Source organism: Hyposmocoma kahamanoa, unplaced genomic scaffold, assembly GCF_003589595.1.
Source record: "Hyposmocoma kahamanoa isolate Upper Pololo Valley unplaced genomic scaffold, ASM358959v1 66, whole genome shotgun sequence".
Lineage (NCBI taxonomy): Eukaryota > Metazoa > Arthropoda > Insecta > Lepidoptera > Cosmopterigidae > Hyposmocoma > Hyposmocoma kahamanoa.
The window spans coordinates 21,442,625-21,464,955 of record NW_020653854.1 but is presented as its reverse complement, the minus strand read 5'-3'; the positions used below and the strand labels follow the sequence as shown (position 1 = coordinate 21,464,955).

At 37.8% G+C, this 22,331-nt stretch overlaps 1 protein-coding gene across 1 annotated transcript in view; it reads left to right on the top strand.

Annotated features, from left to right (window-relative positions):
* Window positions 1-22,331, top strand: part of LOC113232056 (disintegrin and metalloproteinase domain-containing protein 10) — a 123,576-nt gene that overhangs the window by 63,561 nt on the left and 37,684 nt on the right. Inside the window, exons 2-4 of the mRNA XM_026466681.1 lie at window positions 442-638; window positions 865-931; window positions 10,878-11,069. Coding sequence (XP_026322466.1) covers window positions 442-638; window positions 865-931; window positions 10,878-11,069 — 456 coding nt within the window. The remainder of the gene's footprint in view (window positions 1-441; window positions 639-864; window positions 932-10,877; window positions 11,070-22,331) is intronic.

The following is a 22,331-nucleotide window of genomic DNA, read 5'->3' as shown; positions in this document are numbered from 1 at the left end:
CTTTATGGGCTTGTTTTGGAAACACAATCGCATCAAAACAATCGAGTAGAAAACCATTACGGAGCGCGCGCAGTGGTGACACAGGAACGCGGGCGGGCGGAGACGAATTAAGATTTAGTGCCGTTCGAATTGCCCTACTTGAATAAAAAATGCGAGCGCAGCTCATTGCCAGACCTGTTTATTATCCTTCGAAATTGAATCGCATTTTCACTAGCTTCATCCGATTTTTTAAAATTTACCGCCACTCTCACGCTAGTGTGTATCGGTGCTTTATTGTTGTGAATTCGCGTTTACCTTTTGTAAATATTTTATTTACATCGACACATTATCAACACAATTTATGAATTATTCGATTTAGAATGGCTTGTACACAAAGTAAATAAAATCGTGTCTTACTTTTTATAATAAAACTAAAATAAATTATTTAACTCTTTGTTCTAGCACACCGGCGTCGCCTGGACCACTACGTGGAACACTACGAGCCGCTGGACTATGACGCGGACGAGGTACACCTACAGCACATGCGGTACAAACGCTCACTGGACGGCGATAACTTGCGATTCAGCTTTCGCGCGCACGGCAAGCATTTTAAGCTGCGCTTGCGACGAGACCTGTCAGCTTTTAGCGAGGATTTCAAGGTATATATGTGAGATTGTCGCAACAAACATCACTTCGCTTTCTAAACAAAGAATTCTTTATTTTATAAGTACAGAAAATAGACAGAATATGATCATCAGAGATTCACAATTCGAATTAACGATTTGTGGTATCTGAACCAGTAGTATCAGTTCTCAAAAGACTAACATTCCATAAACATGTCATGTTTTGGCATGCCAGGCAACTTAATCGGTTAATCTTTTACAGGTTGAAGGCTCAAAAGGAGAACTCCATGACGTCGACACGTCGCGCATATACCACGGCGATCTGGCCGGTAAGTTTTGTTTCAGTACTCATATGATTATAACAACATCTCGTTAATTGAAATAGACGATGAAGGAAGCACTTGATGTTGGAACGCCGAGACAACCGCAAAGTTTGTAGGGGACTGGCAACTCGGGAGCTGCTTCTATTGTGCACGGGTAGGCGAGACCGCGCCGCCGTTATCTACAAGATAGAGCGCTATTGTTTGCCATCGCTTGAAGCGAAAATTTAATAAGTCCTCGCCCCGTATGTCGCCAGCAGCGGTTGTGTTTTTCTTTAATCAAACTGAAGCTAAACGTTCGAGCCTCGTTCAGCCTCCCGCTACCGTTGCGGATGTCTCTTGATTTTAAGTACTATTAATTCATGAAGAGCACTAAACATTTCTTTTCGCAATTACTGACGGTTTGGCGACAAAATCCTAGCTAATTGGGAGCTTTCGGTGAGCACTCGACTTTTAATGCCGAGCGGAGGCGGAGGTGCGGCCGCCATCCACCTTTCCGCTACCCTGCTTACCTCACGAACGCAATGTAAATAATTTCTTTGTAGAAAATATTCCTAACATTCCTGGTTCTGAAATGTTAATCAAATTTTCGCAAGAAGTTTCCAACAATTTTGTCTTTGTGAAACAAAAAAGTTGCGAGCTTTCACTTAACCTCGTCTACTTTAGATCGGTTTATTTTGTCGTGGAAAAACTTTTTAAATGAGTTTGGGATTAACCGAGTCTCCGATTTATGTCGACAGAAAAAAACATTTAGCTTGAGAATTAAGCACATTTGGGTTGGGTCGCAATCAATTTGCTAATTGACCATCAAGTTAATGACTGTAATTGGAGCAAGTAGTTGCGAGCGCGCTTTGTTGGTCCAGTGGGTGTTTTGATAGCGAAAGTTTGGAACCGTGTGAATGAATAGACTTGTGAGGGCAGTGCGCATCGATCGCAGTTCGTCGCCCTACTTACCGCCGCGATGCACTTACCACGAACTGCCAGGGACGTTTTTGCATGCATGGCCCCACTATACTCAACATTTGCATTCGTAGTAACTCTGAAGGCATTCTTAATGTTTCCATTCGAAAGCTACGGTACATTTGGCATTTTCCTTTTATCTTAAGCTCTGCAGAGCTCAACTTTTCAACACGAGGCACCTCTGTTGTCTAGCCAGAATTATATTACAGCCATGAGAAATCCAACAAAATTAGCTTTAGTCTCTGAAGGCACTCGCTTTATCCGTTGATCAATCTTTCATGAGAGCAGGAGCAAACCTTATTTACGCTGATGAGTTTATACCGTCAGCTTGAACGCCTTGTTTATGTTTCCCAACATTTTATGGGCATACGAACTCCATAAAAGTAATGTAAACAGTGCATACAAATTTAAATTTGGTACGACGGGTATGTTACGTGTGTCTATGGCGGAGAGTTTACCTGTATTTACACGTAAAAAATTTACTCGAAAATAAAATAGGTAGTTCGACGCGCCCTGTGGCCCCGCTCTTGACATGAGAAAATGTACGCGAATTTTTCCACCATTGAAAACATTTTCGGGTTTGCGGTTTGCGCGAAAAGCATTCGCAACCCTCGTAATTTTATAATGTCGGCAGGAGTCTAAGTACAAATGTTGTAATTTATATTTTTAATTTCATAATGCGTGGAGTATTCTCGTTGAGAATTTAAGACACTTGCAGATTTCACTAGCTCAATGATTATATCAAAATTGACCTAATTTATCATATCAATATAACCATTCCGTCTTAATTAAGAAGTATTATATGCAACACGTATTTATAATTGTTACGATAGTCTAACAGAACTAGAAACAACAAGTATTCTGGAAATTTCTTTCCATTTGACGTCATCAATAAGTGAAACCGTTTTCACACGTCTCACACTGTGAAATAAATATGGAAGCCAGAACCAGCTAGCGATGAGGCTGGGTGAACGTGGAGTAATGGCTGCTATCAATATTTTCGACCAGGCTTTGTTTCTTACGCCATTCTCGTATCGGCTTGTCACTCGCTGCGTCGCGCGTTAATATACTACCTTGTTGTTTCACGAAAAGCATTGTTCCTATATAGTACATCAGGACAATGAATGCGTCAAATGGTCCATAGTGTAAATAGCGTAGCACATGTCCATGTAATTACGAGTACAACCAATAAATTTAGTGATTGTATGTTTGAAATTAAAATGTAACCTTTTGTTTTCAAATCTGACATTTAATGACTAGTTGTTCATTATCATCAACCCATTTATACGTCCTACTGCTGGGCACGGGACCCCTCTCAGGCGAGGGTTTAGGCCATAGTCCGCCACGAAATGGCCCAATGCGGGTTGGGGACTTCACACGTTTCCCGATGGTTTCATCACGTGTTTTCAATGCTCATCGAAAAGCTCATGGTGCTTTGGACGTAGTTATGCAAAAAGAATCTAAAACACAAAATTATCAAATAATGAGTTAAATGTACCAAACGGTTCCTAAAGTCTAACCTCTTATATCAGCAAAAACATCCAAGATATAAATAAATATCTCTGGAGTTACATGACATTATAAGTTTTGAAAATAAAACAAGAGTGAGAAACACTTTTAAACTCCAAACTGCCTTATCTCGAAAGCGACTGGATGTGCACTGGATCCTTTATGTTTAACTACGTCCAATTTCGAATTAAATTTGGCATGTAAATTCCGAGAAACTCGGAGGTGCGAGTCAGGATTCGAACCTACAGTTTCTGCTTGAGAGGCGGTAGGTCAAACCATTAGGCTACCACGGCTTTATTATAATTAAATCGACTAGTTGTTGTATAGTAATTAACTTTAAAATCGCAATAAACTCGCAGAATATTTATTCACCTTGACACGTGAATTAACAGAAAAGCAATAAATTTATTTTGAACGCTACGGATTAAAATGAAAATACATTTCCTTGCTCATTAGTTATTTACTGAGAGAGTAAAACGGATTTTTTCCCCTTGATTTATTTCGGAGACTAGATAATTAGCTTATCGCAAAAACTCGGTTTGCCATTACATTTAATTTTTTTTCGTTATTATGACTCGGCATAATTCAAATTCAAAAATGTAAGTAAATTATTTTTTTAAGTCGTAATGTACATTTGTTGTATCGCATTGTTCATAAAAGGGAAAAAGGCTACGGGCCACCAGCCCGTTAATCAGACGATATTGCGGTTACGAAAATCCAGTGGCCCTGTGTGGCAAAGAATCAAGGTGAATGACGTCATAATATTATAAAGGAAAATGGCTCCTCACAGTTATTGTATTTATTATACAGTATAATAGTATAATTCATATTATATTATAAATATCACAATATTACATTTTAAAACACATTGTCAATGGATCACACTCTTAATAATAAAGTGACCAAATTGGAAATGTTATATTTTTGGGAAACTTACAAATTATTTTAGTAAATGAAACCATTTTTTCGGATTTTAATCGCGTATATTTGTTTTTTTCAAACAAACCAAAGTTTCGGACCCTTTACAGGACCCATGGTCACGGTGTGAAAAAACAAATATACCCGATTTAAATCCAGGAAAATCAGTCTCATTTCCTATGTGTAACAAACGCGAAAACTTAAGAACTCGTTACAAAACATATTTTTAAATAACATTCGAAATAAAAACGAATGTATTTTTAACCGACTTCCAAAAAGGAACAGGTTCTCAATTCGACTGTATTTTTTCTTTTTTTTTGTATGTATGCGTTACGCGATTATTTATGAACCGATTTTGATGATTCTTTTTTTGTTACAAAGAGGGTACCTCAGTATTGGTCTCATTTAAATTTGAAGAAAATATTGCTATTAATACGGGTGGCAAACTAGGAAATGAATCCGGTTTTCCGGTAATGGATTTCGATAAAACTTGACAACTAAATGTAACTTCATGAACTTATTAAATATTACTCCTAAAACTACGACGTATAACAAATACGCCAGCATGCGCACGTCACTCGTCTTTTACAATAAAAATAACGCTACCACTAGCCACTATGGGCCAAGTGCCTGAAATCAATCGTTATTATTATTATAAAAAAATTAAATTACAATTTCATACAAAAAAAAATCCTTTACAAATTCGTAACTTTAGTAGCTCCTTGTGAAAGAGTTCGTCCAGAGAAGTACTGTTTTCTTATTCTTGTTTATTTCCGCCGCCAAGTGGTAATGTCAGCGTTACTGTGTTCCGGTTATGAAGGGTAAGGGCGCTGGTGAAATTACAGGCTCATGGGACTTGTCAACTTTTGTCTCACGGCGACGGGCGCAGTGGCAGCCTCAAATCTTTGCGATTTAAAGCTCTGAGTGGCACTGCAGCTGTTATGGACAGGCAATGTAGCTTACCATCAGCGCACGACTTTGTTCGTCATGTCACTTGGTATCATAAAAAAAAACGTTTTAGGAGAGAGAAAGAAAGAAGAAGAAAGATTCTACGAACGAAGAAATCCTTAAGATTTTTTCATGCTTGAATAGGAGTGTTTCAAAATTGTGTATACGTGTATATATTTTTTTTGTTTCATGTAGTTCGTATCATTTTTATGTCATTCATGTTATAAAAGCGCCTTTGACGTATGATCACATGTGGCTTTATAGTTTATACCAAGGATAAGATATATTAGATTCCTTCAGTCTAAATCAACATCCCTTATTCTGTAAGGGATGTTGATTTAGACTGAAGGAATCTGCTTTTACATACTTTGCATCGTGTGACTAATTTGCGACATGATCTGTGTTTAAAATATTATCATATTGACTTAGCCACTCAGAGCTTTAAATCGCAAAGATCTGAGGGGCATTACCAGTGCGCCCGTCATCCTAAGACATAAGTTGAAAAGTCCCACGTGCCTGTAATTTCACCAGCACCCTTACCCTTCCAAAACGCAGTAATGGTCACATAACTGCTTGGCGGCAGTAGAGCTAGCACGACAAGGCGCGACTTACGCGAAAGCGACATCGCGAGATCTCTACGCAAGGATAGCAGTATCTCGCACTTTATGTCGCTCTCGCGCTAGTCGCGCTCTGTCGTGCTACTCCTACAGAAATAGGTAAGCGAATACTTCCCTAGACGAACTCTTTCACAAGGAACATTACCATAATGTAAGAAGTACCTATGGCATGTGTTATTGCCAAATTATGCAATTCATTCAACGCTCCCTGCTTGCACTGGTACGGGAAATAAATATACATTACATAATTACACATTGTCACGTCTGTCTCCCACTGGTGTAGGCAGATACAATAGACCTCCAGCCAATACGCTTCAAAACTACCGCTTTCGCGTCTCGATTCGCATCATTCTTTTCTCACACGCCAGTTTATTTTTGTAATGTTACCTGACCTTTTCAAGTACATCCACTATCCGGTCGAGATATGTACGCCTAAGTCGACCTTTCCCCAGCGTTTCCATCCAAATTCACTCTATAAATTAAAACACACCATTAATAATAACTGGGAATAATAAAGGTTCCAAAAAACAAGGGACTTTGCTGCGACCTAACGCTAATTGTAATACTAAATTGCGTTAAAATGAGTTACTGAGAAATGAACACAGAATATACCGACATGATTAATCATATTTAGTAAATAATCAAGAACTTATTCAAATCTCAATTATACGAAAAAAACTGTTATAATACTCAACTTCCGAAAGAAAACCTAAAAACGCTTGTATACTCGTGTAGTATTCATAATAGTATTTTAACAAGCGCCTTATTTATGAAATGTATAAGGTCGCTTTTAAATGTATAGTAGGTGATTTAAGGTAAAAATGTGTAACAATAGTGTGCGGTCAAATACAAATTAAATTGGTAGAGACTACTCTACCAATTTAATTTATATTTTACCGAAAATATAAATTAAATTGGTAGTAGTAAAGGTCCAAAAATCTTGAGGACGTAATAATAATAATAATAACGCACACACTCAACATAGCCCCGCACTAGGGAAACCCTGTGTCGCGGGTGCCATGGACACACACATAGACAACCACAAATTACACCCAAACTCACGAGAGAAATAAATGTAGGTCATACAAATATTTCTCCCGGCCCAGGAATCGAACCTGGCACCTCAGTCCTGGGACTTCGGCCACGGAGGCAGTTAATAAATACTAATTTATTACGTCCGTAAGATTTTTCGGAACTTTCAGTAGGTTTTTCATTCGGTTGTATCCGGAATGTTATTTGCACAAAAGTTTTGCGACAGCTTAGTAAATAACGCAATAATGTACATATTTAGAATTTGCTTTTTGGAGCTTGTATTACTACCCATATTAAGTACCAAAATGTCTAGTGGTACGACATAAACATTAGAAGTACAGCATAGTGCGCGTTCAGATTTATAGTACGGCCCTCACATACAGGTTAACGGCTCTAATTGCAACGCTTATTGCCTACACTGTACCATTACACGCTCCCCTGTCAACTGCAAGTGACGTGAGTCATCAAACTACATTAATTCGCTCCTGTAATATCCGACTGGCACCACAACTTAATTGAATATAGCTTGTATGTACTGATTAATCGATAACTTAAGATTATGTACTCTAAGATGCAAGACATACGTATGATAATGTATTATCAATTGAACTGATCGTGATGAAGACACCATAAATTCAATATAATCTTATTTAAAGAATGCGTTGCAATTAGTAACTGATTCTTCAGTAAGCTAGTTAAGTAACTGTGAAGGTCTTTGTCAAAGAGTTCGTCTATGGAGGTACTGCCAGCTTACCTATTTAGCAGCCAAGCAGTAATATAAGCATTAAGCAATATTACGTTCCGGTGAAATTACAAAGGCAGTGGTCTTCAGATCATTGCGATTTAAAGTCCTGAGGAGTGTTGCAACTGTTACGGACAGGCGTGTCGCTTAACTGCGCCAGGTGGTAAGCGACACACCTTGTTCGTGACGTTACTTGGTATGCACTTTATGTCAATAGTTGAACGTACTGGTGAAATTACAGGCACATGGGACTTGTCAACTTATGTCCCAGGGTGACGGGCGCAGTGACAGTGCCCCTCAGATCTTTGCAATTTAAAGCTCTGAGTGGCACTGCAACTGTTAGGGACAGTCGTGTCGTTTACCACCAGGCACACGACTTGTTCGTCCCGTCACTTAGTACTATAAAAAAAAGCACAAACTAGATACGATACGGGAGCTGCAGGAATTCCCTAGACTGCGCGAAAATTCTTCGTAAGAATGGCGACCTGTTTTTCAGCTCGTATGTAGTTTGTACGTTACACAATTGACATTAAGTTCATTTTGCTATAGTTATAAAAATTCGCTTATATTTCGTTCCGCAACAATGTAAATTGAGCTTGGAAGTTTTTCTTTTTTCGAATTGGTGTTTTCTAAATTAGCATGTTTTTTTTTAAAATTTAGCATTTTAAAACTAAAAAATATAGCTTACCAAGCAATCGGACATATTTATTAAGTTAGGTTTATTTTACTGCTTTAAAATTTAAATAATACTCAAGGAAACTGTTAACAATAACAAAATTGCATTCGTTTTTGTGTATTTACTCGTAGATGACATCATAAGTTATGACTGTTTAATTAACGCTACAGCTTACTCATCCAAACCTAACTGTTATGTTGGTCGACTCGATTGTTTTTCTCAGAAATAAATGTAACGTAGATAACGAATAAATACACACATCAAAAGTGTCTAGGGATCAAGTGAATATTTTTGAAATAAAAATTATTTAAGCAATATTTACCAAATCCAGTCTTCCAGGACGACTTCTTACTTTAATGCTTATGTTTTATTTAACCGCTTACCCCTATATTTAATTAAAATAAACTAAAATTGATGTTTTTGCAAATTGTGGGAAAAAACTCAAATTAACGGCGTCAATTAAATGACAAAAAAATGGCGAAAATGATGATTTTGCTCATTGTTATTGTAAAGATAAGAAAATTAATAATCTGTATTTCCACCATTAACACGAATCACACAATTACAGCGATTTGGCATGCTTAAGATGAGTTCATCAAAATCACTTTGAGGAATGGCTGCCCATGTGTTTTGTAACAAGTCAAAATATTGTTGTAGAGTATGTACGGTATGTATACTCGGCACAGCTCTTCTTTGAAGCATATCCCATGCGTGCTCAATTGGATTGAGGTCTGGCGATTGAGCAGGCCACGGCAGAACGTTGATACGAGCTTCGGCAAGAATGCGTGTTACGACTCTAGCCGTGTGTGGACGTGTGTTGTCGTGCATTAGTTGAAATGAATCACCCAACTGGCCTCGCAAAGGGATGATAACATCTGAAACAATCCTCTCTGCGTAAACTTGAGCATTGAGGTTACCCCTGATCCAAATGAGATCGGTTCTTCCGCCGATCCAAATACCGGCCCATATCATTATTGTTCCCCCACCATATGGATGATCTTCCTGACAATATCTCAAACGTTCATGACGTCCAGATGTTCTCCAAACTCGAGTACGTCTTGTATCCGGTCTCATACCGAAGCGGGATTCATCCGAAAAGCACACATAGCGCCAGTCTTCTTCCTCCCAGTTTCTGTGTTCGCGAGCCCATCGTAAACGGGTCCTGCGATTGCAGGGTGCAATAGGTGGAACTCTGAGCGGCCTTCGGGATCGCAGATCCACTTCACGTAAACGATTTCGGATTGTTTGATCGCTTATTAGCAAGCCTGAGGAGCTGTGGAGCCTCGTAACCAACATCATGGCGGTCATGGTACGATTCCGTCGAGCAGTATTTTGGATATACCGGTCCTGTCTGCGAGTCGTGATGCGAGATCGTCCTCCATGTCGCTCGGCCACGCTCCCCGTCATGCGTTAGCGCGTCCAGAGGCGACTTATGACGCTCTGTGTAGTGTTAAGAGTGAAAGCCACAGCACGTTGCCTGGAACCACTTCTCGGGTTAAATGATGTCGTCTCTCCATAATAATGTAAATTGTTTCGGTTCCGATGCAGATATTGTAATGATTTTGTCAAAACGCTATAACTCATTTTTATACAAAACCACATTGACAATCGATTTTCTTCTTATTATCGAATTTTAAACAATATTCCTTATTTAAATGTTAAAACTCACTAAAAAGTATCAATAGCGATACAAAAAAGTTAATATAATTAACCCTAATTGCAGCAATACTCTTAAACGTACTTGATCCCTAGACACTTTTGATGTGTGTATATTTTGCGTTCTTTGTACACTTCCTTATATAAGCACCCACTTTTCACTGAATTTGCGTTCCTGTAATTTCGCAGGATTAAACAATTCAATGTTTGATATTCTTCGCTTTTCTTTTTTTGACGACCTCCGTGATCGAGTGTCTTGCACACCGGTTTTTGTGGTGTCGCCGTCTCTGAGGTCACGAGTTCGATCCCCGGCTAGGTCAATGTAGAAAAACTATTTTTTCTATATTATTTTCTGGGTGTTTGTGTTACCGTCGTTGTTTCCGATATCCATAACACAAGTGCTTTAGTTACTTATTTTGGGATCGGAGCAACGTAACCTACGTGATATTGACTAATATGTTTATAATGGGAAGTGCTCTGAGGAACTTTTCGAACTAGTGTCTTGTTTGTACCATCGCAAAGGAGTAGAGTCCATCCCCACATCTTAGATGCCTGGCAATGTAAGACCACGCGGACATCTCGGTCGTTCCTTCCTCGAACCTGCAAGATGTGGAATGATCTTCCTCCAGGTGTATTTCCTTTGCGTTATGACATGGGTTTCTTCAAAAAGCGTGTTTACAGGGCTCTCAAAGGCTGGCATAGGCAGCTCATCTGATGTTGCAAATGTCCATGGGCGACAATGACCACCTGCCGTCAAATGGCTTGTCTGCTCGTTTGCCTCCTTTACGTAAAAAAAATATTCCTTAGCACAAAATTGTGAGTTCTTTCTAGTCTATTGTAAGTTTTATAGGTTTTATAACATCCACAATCTGTTAATACAATGTTTTTGTTCCACAGATGATTCACAATCTGCAGTATTCGGTTCGGTGACGGACGGTGTGTTCGAGGGGAAGATAATAGCGCACGACGGGTCCTATTACGTGGAACACGCACGGCGGTACTTCCCTCCGAACGGCACCAGGACGCGGGTCCATTCCGTCATCTACCGTGAGAGTGATGTCACTGATCCCTATACGCATAAGAGGCATGGTAAGTGTTATTAAGGCCTTATAAATCAAGTATAATTAATAATGTGCCAGATAACCTCGCCTATCATCTGGTCTATTCCCTGTACCAAAGCAACAGAATTCTCTCTTTGGCACTGCTTAGAACTCCCAGTCAAGAACAAATTTAGTAAAGTTCAATTTGTTTTTGGATCCAAATTGGTCCTACCGCGAAACAAACCCGGAACCTCCTCAACCAGCGTCCATAGTGCAAACCGTTATTAAAATGATGATAGCAATTTTAGTGAGCGTTGGTCGAGACTGACTATCTCAGATCGTCTTTCATGCAAAAAATAAACATTGAAATACGCTCATTCCTTTTGGATCCGTGTCTAAAAATACAGAATAAAAGAAAATAGCTGAAAGAGAAACTTTTCCTTTTTGAAATGGACTAAAGATACGAACTGTATCTAATCACAAAGAAAGCGTTCTTGGTGAGTCTAACTTAGACTTTCAAGTAATCAAAGCAAAAAATAATCATTGAAATAAGTACACATTCGCCAGACTTTAGCCCAAAAATACTTAAAAACATTTTTTTAACAACACTGTGTGACGGGTCGAAATGGTCGTGCGCCTGGTGGTAAGCGACATGCCTGTACCTGTAATGTAAAGTGGTATGTAATGTAGCTGTAATGCCACTCAGAGCTTTAAATGGCAAAGACCTAAGAGACCCTGCCACATTGCCCGTCACCCTGAGACATAAGTTGACTCATGTGTCTGTAATTTCACCTTCAAAACAGGAACGCATAATGCTCACATTACTGCTTGGCGGCAGAAATAGGTAGACGGCAGTACTTCCCTGGACGAATGACTTCACAAGGACTGTTACTTATAAAAGAATGCGAAGTTTCCCCACTTTTCGTAGATAAAAACGTAGAAGCTGAAGGAACAGAAAGGTGACAATTACAAAGAAAGCATAGTTTTGCTGGGAATCAGAACCATTTGTCCCTAACTATAGCCGCACTGAATGTGAGAATCTTACAACTCCTAACGCGTAAACATGTACGCGGATATAAGATTTCATCAACATGATTATCCTGAAACAAATGCAGTAAAAGTAAACTGTAAGCGACGCTCTAACAAGAATATCCACTGTCACAATACAACGGAATGGAAGAGAGTACAATTTTATTACTGCCAACATCAAATCAACAAAAAGCAAAAATCAACTTCAAGGCGCAATTTACATTGCAGCGGAATGGAATTGAAACTAATTTTTTGTAATCATAGCATTATTAATTTTATATCAATTGTGTAATGTACAAATTTGATACGAGGCAAAAAAGAGATCGCGCGTCTTCCGGAGAATTATCGCTCAGACTCGGGAATTCCCGCATCTAGCGTATCGTATTGAGTTTGTACGTCACAAAATTAACATAAAGTGTATTATGCTATGGACAATTTCGTTACAAAAATTCGCTTCCATCCTTGCTGTGCCAATGTCAATTGATTTTAGAAGTATGATACTATCAGCGAAGGCGACATATTAAGGATACATTTTGCGTGCATGCAACTGCAAACAAAAAAGGCCGCAGTTTGCATGTTCTTGTCAACCAATGACGTGTACAGGCTAGATATTTATTTTTATAAACAAAAGGTTGTCGTAAAAAAGTGTCAGCAAAATAAGGGACAGGATGGGAAATCTCGTAAAACACAAATATTCTTTATTGCACACTGGGAAAAATACATAATATTGTATTAGTGCTGAATAAACGTCTTATCCATCTATCTAATAATTCAAAGAAAGTAAAAAATAAAAAACACAGGTACAACGGGCGGCCTTATTATTAGATAGCAATCTCTTCCAGGCAACATTCGGGTTACGGGAAGAGCTGTAAGATAATAATTAATTCAGGGCGCAACAGAATACGTACTTGATCCACATTGCACTTACACAAATTAAAACGTAATAATAACAACACATAACATTTATAGAAGTAGAGATCTGTGCATTTGCATAAGGTTTAAATTTTAATTTCAATTTATCTTTCATAGAAATATTCTCGTCAAATACACTTTCAGAACAATACAAGTCATTTACGCCATCTAAACTGGTGCGAGATGAATAATCTATTGAATTTTATAACCATTACGCAGGCTTCTCTGACTTATGTATAAATATAATGATTTACATGTTGTTACAAGTATATCATTACATTACATTTATAATTAACGTGAACCAAAATCTCAGTTTAGAAATTGAGCAATTACTTTAATGAAACATTTGTACAAGAACTTCTCAGGGTTTTACAATGAATGAAACTTTGCCGTATTCTGTATCTCCCGTATGGTGCTTAGATATTTTTAAAGGTCAGGATAAAAAGGCGTCTTCTAGGTAAGCGTGTACGAATCTTGTTCACATTTTCACTTTCCATCAAGAGATATCCCGGACAGACATAAGGCTATCTTAAATTGAAAAAACATATTAATCAATCTCGTTTCTAGAAGAGCTAGAGAATTCTTTTATAACAAAAATATAGTACATGTCTCTATGACCACCGTGGTCGAGTGACTGGCATACCGGTTTTCATGACATCGCCATCTCTTGAGGTCCCGGGTTCGATCCCCGGCCGGGTCAATGAAGAAAACCTACTTTACTATATTGTCTCGGGCCTGGGTGTTTGTGGTACCGCCATTGTTTCCGCTTTCCATAACACAATTGACTTATTTATTTACTTTGAGTTCAGAGCAACGTATGTGATGTTGTCTAATATTTATGTAATGTAATCTATAGGAAGAAATACTAACAGAATCATTAAATTTGCTATTGCACATGATGCAATTGCGGCTAGGACGTAAAACGTTATGTAGGATATTATTAAATTGCTATACGTTAGGTACCGCTTATATGCGTTTAAAAGTATTCTGGTGATCATAAAAGGTAGTAATTACCTAATAGCCACCTTCCTACCTTGCTAAACGGTTTTAGAGGTATATCTTTGGGAAAGTGGGTAGACCATCGAGTATATAACCAGAAAATAGAGACGAAATGTCATTTAATTTCTTTGAAAACTATTCTGCCAAATCATCACGGTGACAACTGCGCTCCGATTGGCCAACTCGAGTTCGAAACAATTGACGGGTGTCGTCAATTGTTTTACTTCAAATCGACCAGTTTAACTTGAGCTTTGCTATAATAGTCGAAACTGGAAAAATTACATTTTTAATTGCCGATGAAATGTGATTGATTCCTGTTGTTTTATAATTAGATGTTTTGCTGTTCCCATTACCGTATGGTACAGTCCCCCATAGTTAGAGATATTATCTTTATTACAATAAATACAGACTATTTTTGGAGTATGTATGGAGACCTACACACAGGTCAGTTGCTGGCATTGCCTGTACTATTTCAGTTTTCTAAATTGTAATTTCAGCGTAAACGAGAGTTGATACTTAAAAGTGATATAAGGCCGGTTTGCCTGATGATGGCCCTTATTTGGTCTCTATTTCTAGTTACATACTCCATGGGGTAGACAGATATGTCTATTCTTAAAAGCTGTCTTCTGCCGTTCCGAAATATCAGGGGAATAATAATGAATCATACACAGTGGTAAGAAATCTTTCTTACCACTGTGTATAATTTTTTGATAATTAGTAGTAGTAGGTAATTAGTGATAATCATTTAGTAAATAGTCACGAAAGTATTAAAATCTATATTGTCTCTATATCTTTTTTAGATAATAACTGTCCGAACCCTAAGTATGCCAAGTTCAAATCAATGGCAGGATTTTGTACGTTTGGTATTCTGCTAAAAGTTAAGAGTAGTGGCTTGTCAGTGGCTATCCCTCGAGCTACTACTCAACTACCATTGCAATTTTTTGTTATTCTGCTCTTCAATGACTAGTTGATGGTGTAGTTTACAAATATTGTATACGGGGTATTTTTTTAATGGGACAGTATGAGGAAATCTGAAACCACAGACGATGCAAGGAAACTGTCTTGGTAACTATTAAGTCTTTTTGTGTGAAAACAATTTTGGTGTTGATCTATTTGATCAAAAGTTTTTTTAGTGCTGATCAACTCAGTTTTATGAAATGATCCTTACTTAAAAAATTGTTTGGTCAAGCGTGAGTTGTCCATAAAAATAAATGAAATCGATTAGAATTTTTTTAGTCCTGATCAGCTCAGTTTTATGTAAGGATCATTTCATAAAACTGAGTTGATCAGCACTAAAAATATTTTGATCAAATAGATCATCATTATTTATTTTTATGAACAACTCACGCTTGACCAAAAAAATTTTTTATGTAAGGATCATTTCATAAAATTGAATTGATGAGCACTAAAAAAATTTTGATTAAATAGATCATCATTATTTATTTTTATGGACAACTCACGCTTGACCAAAAAATTTACTGTACCAAAATTGTTTTCACACAAAAACTAAATGGTTCCTAAAACAGTTTCCTTGTATCTTCTATGGTTGCGGATTTCCCCATACTGTCCCATTAAAAAAAACACTACATATATTTAATTTGAACGCATACACACACACTCAACATAGCCCCGCATTAGGGAAATCCTGTGTCGCGGGTACAAACTCACAAGAGAAATAAATGTAGGCTTTACAGATATTTCTCCCGACCCGGGATTCGAACCTGGGACCTCTGTGTGGCAGTCTGGCATGGTAACCGTTCAGCCACGGAGGCATTTAAGTTGAAGACTAAATTACTGGTGAAACGAGATAAAAATTAACATATGCGTAGTAATTTCCAAGGCAACATCGATCGATATTGATTGAATCAATGAATGCCACCAGTGCCACTCCGTTAACACTATGGAGACTCAAGTGCCATTGCAACTATATTTCAGCAGAACAGCAAATATTATCAACAAATTATTAGCTCAGTGTAGTTGGAATTAGAATGAATAATGGTTTTAAGAAAATTAGCTTACTTTGACTTCGCGATTTATCCTCTTCCGCATTTTTATGTTGTCAAGCGATTCAGTTTCAGTTAAGTGAACCTTTTTTGACCTAAATACGGCGTCGAAACCATTCAGGGAATTGCGTTTCCCTTTCTGCCAGTTACATTATCTCCGCTTAGGTTTTGCAAAAGCGAGGCGAGGCATGTCGAAGTTTCACGGCGTGTGTCGCTGCAAATGGATTGCAACGAAGGTCGTTTAACAAAGTTTAATCTCATTTGCACTACACGGTGCACAGTAGACAACAGATTGCTACTTGCATTTGTAGAGTCGCATTAATTTATTGCACTAGCCATTCTACTAGTGTTGTCCGTACCTCATGTAATCAACCTCATTATTCCTACTTTCTGCATTTAACACTTTCGCGGTTTACGTATTTATGAGGAAACGATAATAATTATTCTGACACATCACCGAATAAACGGACTATTAATTGGGAGAGTTACTTATTACACGGGTATTAATTAAATTTGGTTCGCTAAAATACGGTTCTTGAAGTTATATATTGTGTATGTATCTTGTATACAAAGTCTTGTTTTTTGCTATTCGGTAATTCAATGGAATAGATTGTATAGAAATTGTTTTTGTCACGAAGAATACAATACAATAAATTGTAACTTTTCAATATTACGACTACGGCACAATATTACAATTTAAAATACAATGTCAGGCGATAAGATGTTTGCAACAGAATACTTATTGTCGCGAACTTCTTGCTTTTATATATCCTTTTACTTATTATTTTTGCTATGTTTTTGTTTTGGATTATATTATTGATGGTTTGATTGTCAAACGGTGTCGTGAATTATACTTACTATTGCGTTTTATCTGCATTTGAACTGCCATGTTCGTCTGCCACGCAAAGGTCCCGGGTTCAATTCCTGGGCTGGAAGAAATATTGGTATGGCCTACATTTATTTATCTCATGAGTTTGGGTGTAATTTGTTGTCGTCCTAGTGCCTAGTGCGCGGCTATGAGTGTGTGCGTTATTATTATCATCCGTATTTGTGCTCATTTCTGTCGTTTTCTTCAATCCACTCTCATACAGACCTCATCGTCCACTTCAGTCGTAATACAAATACTAATAAAATTACAATTTCTTCAAAATAAGTACTTTTGCACAGTACTATTCATTATGTGATAAAAGGATCTTCAGTCCAGTATAAAACACTTCATCGTTGGCAACTCTTAGATTTGAGTGCGATATATGTAGTATCGGGAACAGATTATTCGCGAGTTTCTCATTACGGGTTCGGTACGGGTGGTAACGGATTTAAATTCCCGATACGGATTCCCTCGGTTTACAATGATCTAGCTCTGCCCGTACCTCACGAAAGTGTTAAAATTTTGACTCCGTTAAACGAATATATTGAGAATTTCAATTCGCTTAATCATCACATTTTTCACTTTCATTTGTTCTGTGTAATTTTTAGAGAATAAACTCCCTATTTGACTTAATTAAGTTCCATAGTCCGATACTCAATAACCGCATTTAAAACCAGTGGACCTGTTTTTCGTAGTGAGTATGTTTCTCTATCAAGTTTTTCGCAAAGAAACTGTAATCGCACACTTGTCCGCGCTGAATGAAACGAAGTTTCTTTAGGCCTCGCACTTGAAACCTCGAATCGAAAGAGTTGCCTACGTTTTGTCATTTCTGAAGTGTTGTGAAAGCCAACAATATGTATACATTGTGATGGAACTTGACGAGGTTTTTATTGTCAGTTCTTCAGATTCGTAAATTTTTGTAATAAGTGTAACTGAAATACAGATATGGCTCGGAAGGCGTTAAGTAGATACGTGACGTAGAGCAACTGAACAAAAACTTACAGAACAGAATGGTAGTGGTGCCACTCTTTGATTTTGGTTTTCCTGTGGCTCCCTGTTAAAATCCCCTAAATTTTACACTTTTTAAAGTGGTTCGCCCGCATTTAGAATTAATATGGAAAAAATAAACTGAGTCTAATAATAAAGAAAAAATCACCCGAATTTAAGGGACAAACCCTCAGGTAGCAACACAGTGAAAATGGCAGGAAATGCGGACGAATCTGATGTCGTCATCCGAATTTTTGTGAGATTTGGATACCTTCCGAATTCTTCTACTGATTCGTCCGTTTCGGCGCGGATATGTATGCCAGGTTTCATTATGATTTCATACAATGAATTCTAAAATTCGGCGCGAACAAGTGTACGACCACCTTAAATGTGCTTTTCAGTTTAAACTGGACTCAATTGTGAAACCTGGGAAAAAGGTAATAGAATTACTTCCTGAGAGGAACATTAGGTTTCACTTTGACATATTCAGGATAAACCCTCACACAGCAGCTTTGTACGTTATTTTTACGTCTAACTCTTTATAGTTTTCAGCACATACCACAACAGTTATGTGATCTGCAAACAAAATTACTAGGTCCTCGGATATTGTATGCCAAATCACGACCAACTTTTAAGGCTTTTGATCCTTGAGGGAAAAAGATTTTTTATCTATTGTACTTATTTCAAAAGTTTGCCTTCGGTTTGTCAAGAAAAACTGATAAATTGTGGGCTACTCCAGTGACATTGTACACAGCAAATTTTTGCGTCAATAGGTCATTGCAATCACATTGAAGACCTTTGTGAGATTACAATGTCACTCATATAATTATAATTAAGAGTATAATTACATCACATAATAACGCACACACTCAACATAGCCCCGCACTAGGGAAACCCTGTGTCGCGGGTGCCATGGACACACACATAGACAACCACAAATTACACCCAAACTCACGAGAGAAATAAATGTAGGTCATACAAATATTTCGCCCGGCCCGGGAATCGAACCTGGGACCTCTGCGTGGCAGTCCGGCATGGTAACCGTTCGGCCACGGAGGCAGTTAAAATACTATGTGATATTTATTTAGTCATACAGACTGTAAAGTTTTGTATTTATGTAATTGTTTTAGTAACGTTTTCATATTAGTACCTAAACATTAAATTTCAACTGACATTATGAAATTAGTCCAAATTAAATTTTTAACAAAATTTCTTTAATTAAAATTAAGTGATCAACTATTGTAATACAGAAATTGGAACATAGTTAAATTTCGTAGCTGTAATTTTGGACAGTGTCTCCAATCCGCATTAGTCCGGTATGGTGGACGCATCGTCACTGACGTCACTAAGTGATTCACGTAGACGTTTGTAAAAATTTTGATAAAAAAGAAATATTAGGATCAAAACATGTGTAAAATGTGAGTTCTACCATGTAAATAACTTATCAGATGTACATCAACTTTGCAGATGTGTTCAGGTTTCCTCACGATGTTTTCTTCTTCACCGAAAAATTCATGGTAAATTTCAAATAAATTTCGCGCGTCAATTCCGAACAACTCAGAAGTGCAAGCCCGGATTCGAACCCCCGCACCTCTGCTTGAGAGGCGGTAGGTCAAACCATTAGGCTACCACGGCTGTACAAAATATACTACTTATTTATTATCGGAATTATTATTAAATTCTCTTTATTTTTGTTCAAGACCGTGATAACGATGCACGAAATACCGAGACAAGGTTAAATTATTATTGTAAAATATGTTGCAATTCACACTCGCCTCATATTTAGGATGATTAAGGAATTTGGCATGACCTGTCTGAAATTCGCACAGGCCAAACATTCATCCGGCCCTGTCGACTGGGCGACACAGCCGTCCGAATTCCTTGTTAAATATTCATCGTCCTGGAGACAAACCCGTGGGCTACCACGAATAGCTTAGAGAGAGCAGTAAGCTATCTACATACTTTGTACTCACACGCGGTATTTACACGTCTATACATTGTGTAGTTAGTTCGAATTACATTAAAGTTGAAAATGTACTTTCGAAGATTATCGACATTATTATGTGCATTCTGTATTGCGTTTTTTCATCCAATACAATTTATATAAGATCATTCGTTTCGATGGCTTAGGTAGTTATGTCGAAGGCTTTCTGAATTATTGATGGCAATCTCTTTCAGTGTATTACATGGTACGATCTTAATATTATTTATGTATTACAGTCTGCATCGATCTCCGTGGACGGCAGATAGCAGTGTTTACCATTAGGTAGAGTAATTAAGCAAAAATTAAGGATTTTGCCTTTACACTTGCTAGAGATGGTACCTCGTCATCGATATTTATTTTAGGTGTAATTAGATAGTTTATATTTTTATGCTATAGAGTCGGTTCATACTTTTGAAATTGTTTTCACTGTCCGAATTATCCATGTGCTAAGTAATAAACTATTTAACGGATTAAGTCTGTATTATTTTGGTGAAATTACAGGCATTTGTCAACTTATGTATCAGGATGAAGGGGGCAGTGACAATGCCCCTCAGATCTATGCAATTCAAAGCTCTGCGTGGCACTGCAAATCCATGGACACGATCAGGCGCACAAATTATTCGTCTCGTCATTTGTTATCCTAAAAACAAAATTTAAATCCGTAATATCTGTTTTTCTTAAGTATATGTGTCATCAAGTGACATGTATTGTATTACTGAGATATACTACTGTTAATTGTTGACACTTTTACACATTGACTGCAGTGAAATGCTAATTTCGCGTCAACAACTCCACCGTTTGCATTTTTGTCGTTTCGCCCGCTCGGTGCAATTTCGCGCTATACAACCGTGTCATACGACCTGGATACCACTGTCGCATTTATTAACACAGATAGGTAGGTACCTGTATTGGGTGTTGCAATACAAATTTAGACGGTAGTAACGCAACGTTGTTCCGAAGAATTAACTGTTTGTCTCTATTTATGAATTGCAACGCTTTACTATAGATAACCTTGTACAGTTAGATGAGATTGTACTAATTTATTTGCTATTAAGGATGTCATATTTGAGTTTTTATAAAACGCACGACTTATCCTTGCAACATGTAGACGACACGGCAAGTGCGGTGCGATTAGGGTTACTATTCCGAAATATGAATAGTCCGTATAAAATGCCTGACATTTGCAAGAAACTGCGAAGTGGATATTTTACTTTTTATTCTGTAAATTATTACCGTAAGTCGAAAAATCCTAACAAATGACAAATCCGGACAGAAAAAGGTCAAAAGCCTGGACATGTCCAGACCGGACACTACGGCACTACTTTTTTTTAAAATGACTTTGATCAGAAACTGCAACGTCGTCCGGCATATATTGCGACGGCAGTGCGACACTGTGAAACGACAAATCGCGCGCCGCAGAGTTACTCGGCATCTGTTACCGCGCGACAGATATCACTAAGATACAACCTTCACATTGTGATATCAACTAGAAATGTCTTACTACAAGGTCAGTTTCTCCTTTGACGTACGAGGTTTATGGACCTAGTCTTCTGCGCCGTCTCCAATAAAGCAATAACATATTATACAACACACAATATTTTATCAAGGAATTCTTGCTGACACAAAAATATCGCAAATTAGGCCACGCAATATGATTCAATCACTTGTGCCTCTACCACGAGACTACTGTGACAATTGTCGCTAGCGACCGCGTAAATTACTTCACAATTTTGTATGGCAAATTGTACAGCGCTCCTAGCGGTTACAAGGAGAAACAACATTTTGTATAATACAAATATTTAACGCGGTCGCTAGCAACAACTGTCACTGTAATCTCATGGTAGAGGCATTGATTGTGTCTTCTTATTACATACGCTCACATAAGCTCACGCACACACCAGGAAGGGTAGGCAGAGACCACGGAGCGCCGCTTTACTCTATCCTGATACGACTCTCGAGACTCGCATACACTAAATACCCTTTTCATACAACTTCTTTCATTCTTGCCACTTCGGATCCCTTGAGCTTTTTGAGGACATCACTGAGCTGATCAATGTAAATCCTTCTGTGAAGTCCTCTTAAAACCATTTCATCCACATTCACAAATCTTTGGTAATTTTTCTTATCCATCCATCTCGCTCGACATGATCAAACCACTTCAACATTCCTTTCTCTATACGTCGCTTTGCAATTTCTTATTAACGCTCCGTTGTTGCTCTTTCAGCTATTATATCTAATCTACGGTATACAGTCTTTTGTTCGTCCATAATTTGTACATCTCCTCGTAAGCAATCGGTGGCCTTCACCTTCCACGTTATAGATCTCAAAATTTCTACAAGAAATCAGGCATGATAAAAGTTAGCAAAGCCAATCAAATTAAATTTGAGCGGGGTACCTTTCGTTTCTACTTCGATACGTTTCGTATTAACAAGATTTCCGTTTTGTATCAACGTACATTATAGTTACATAACATCAAATTAAAATCACATACAAACGTAACTAAGGTATTGTAAAACGTTCCGATGGAGT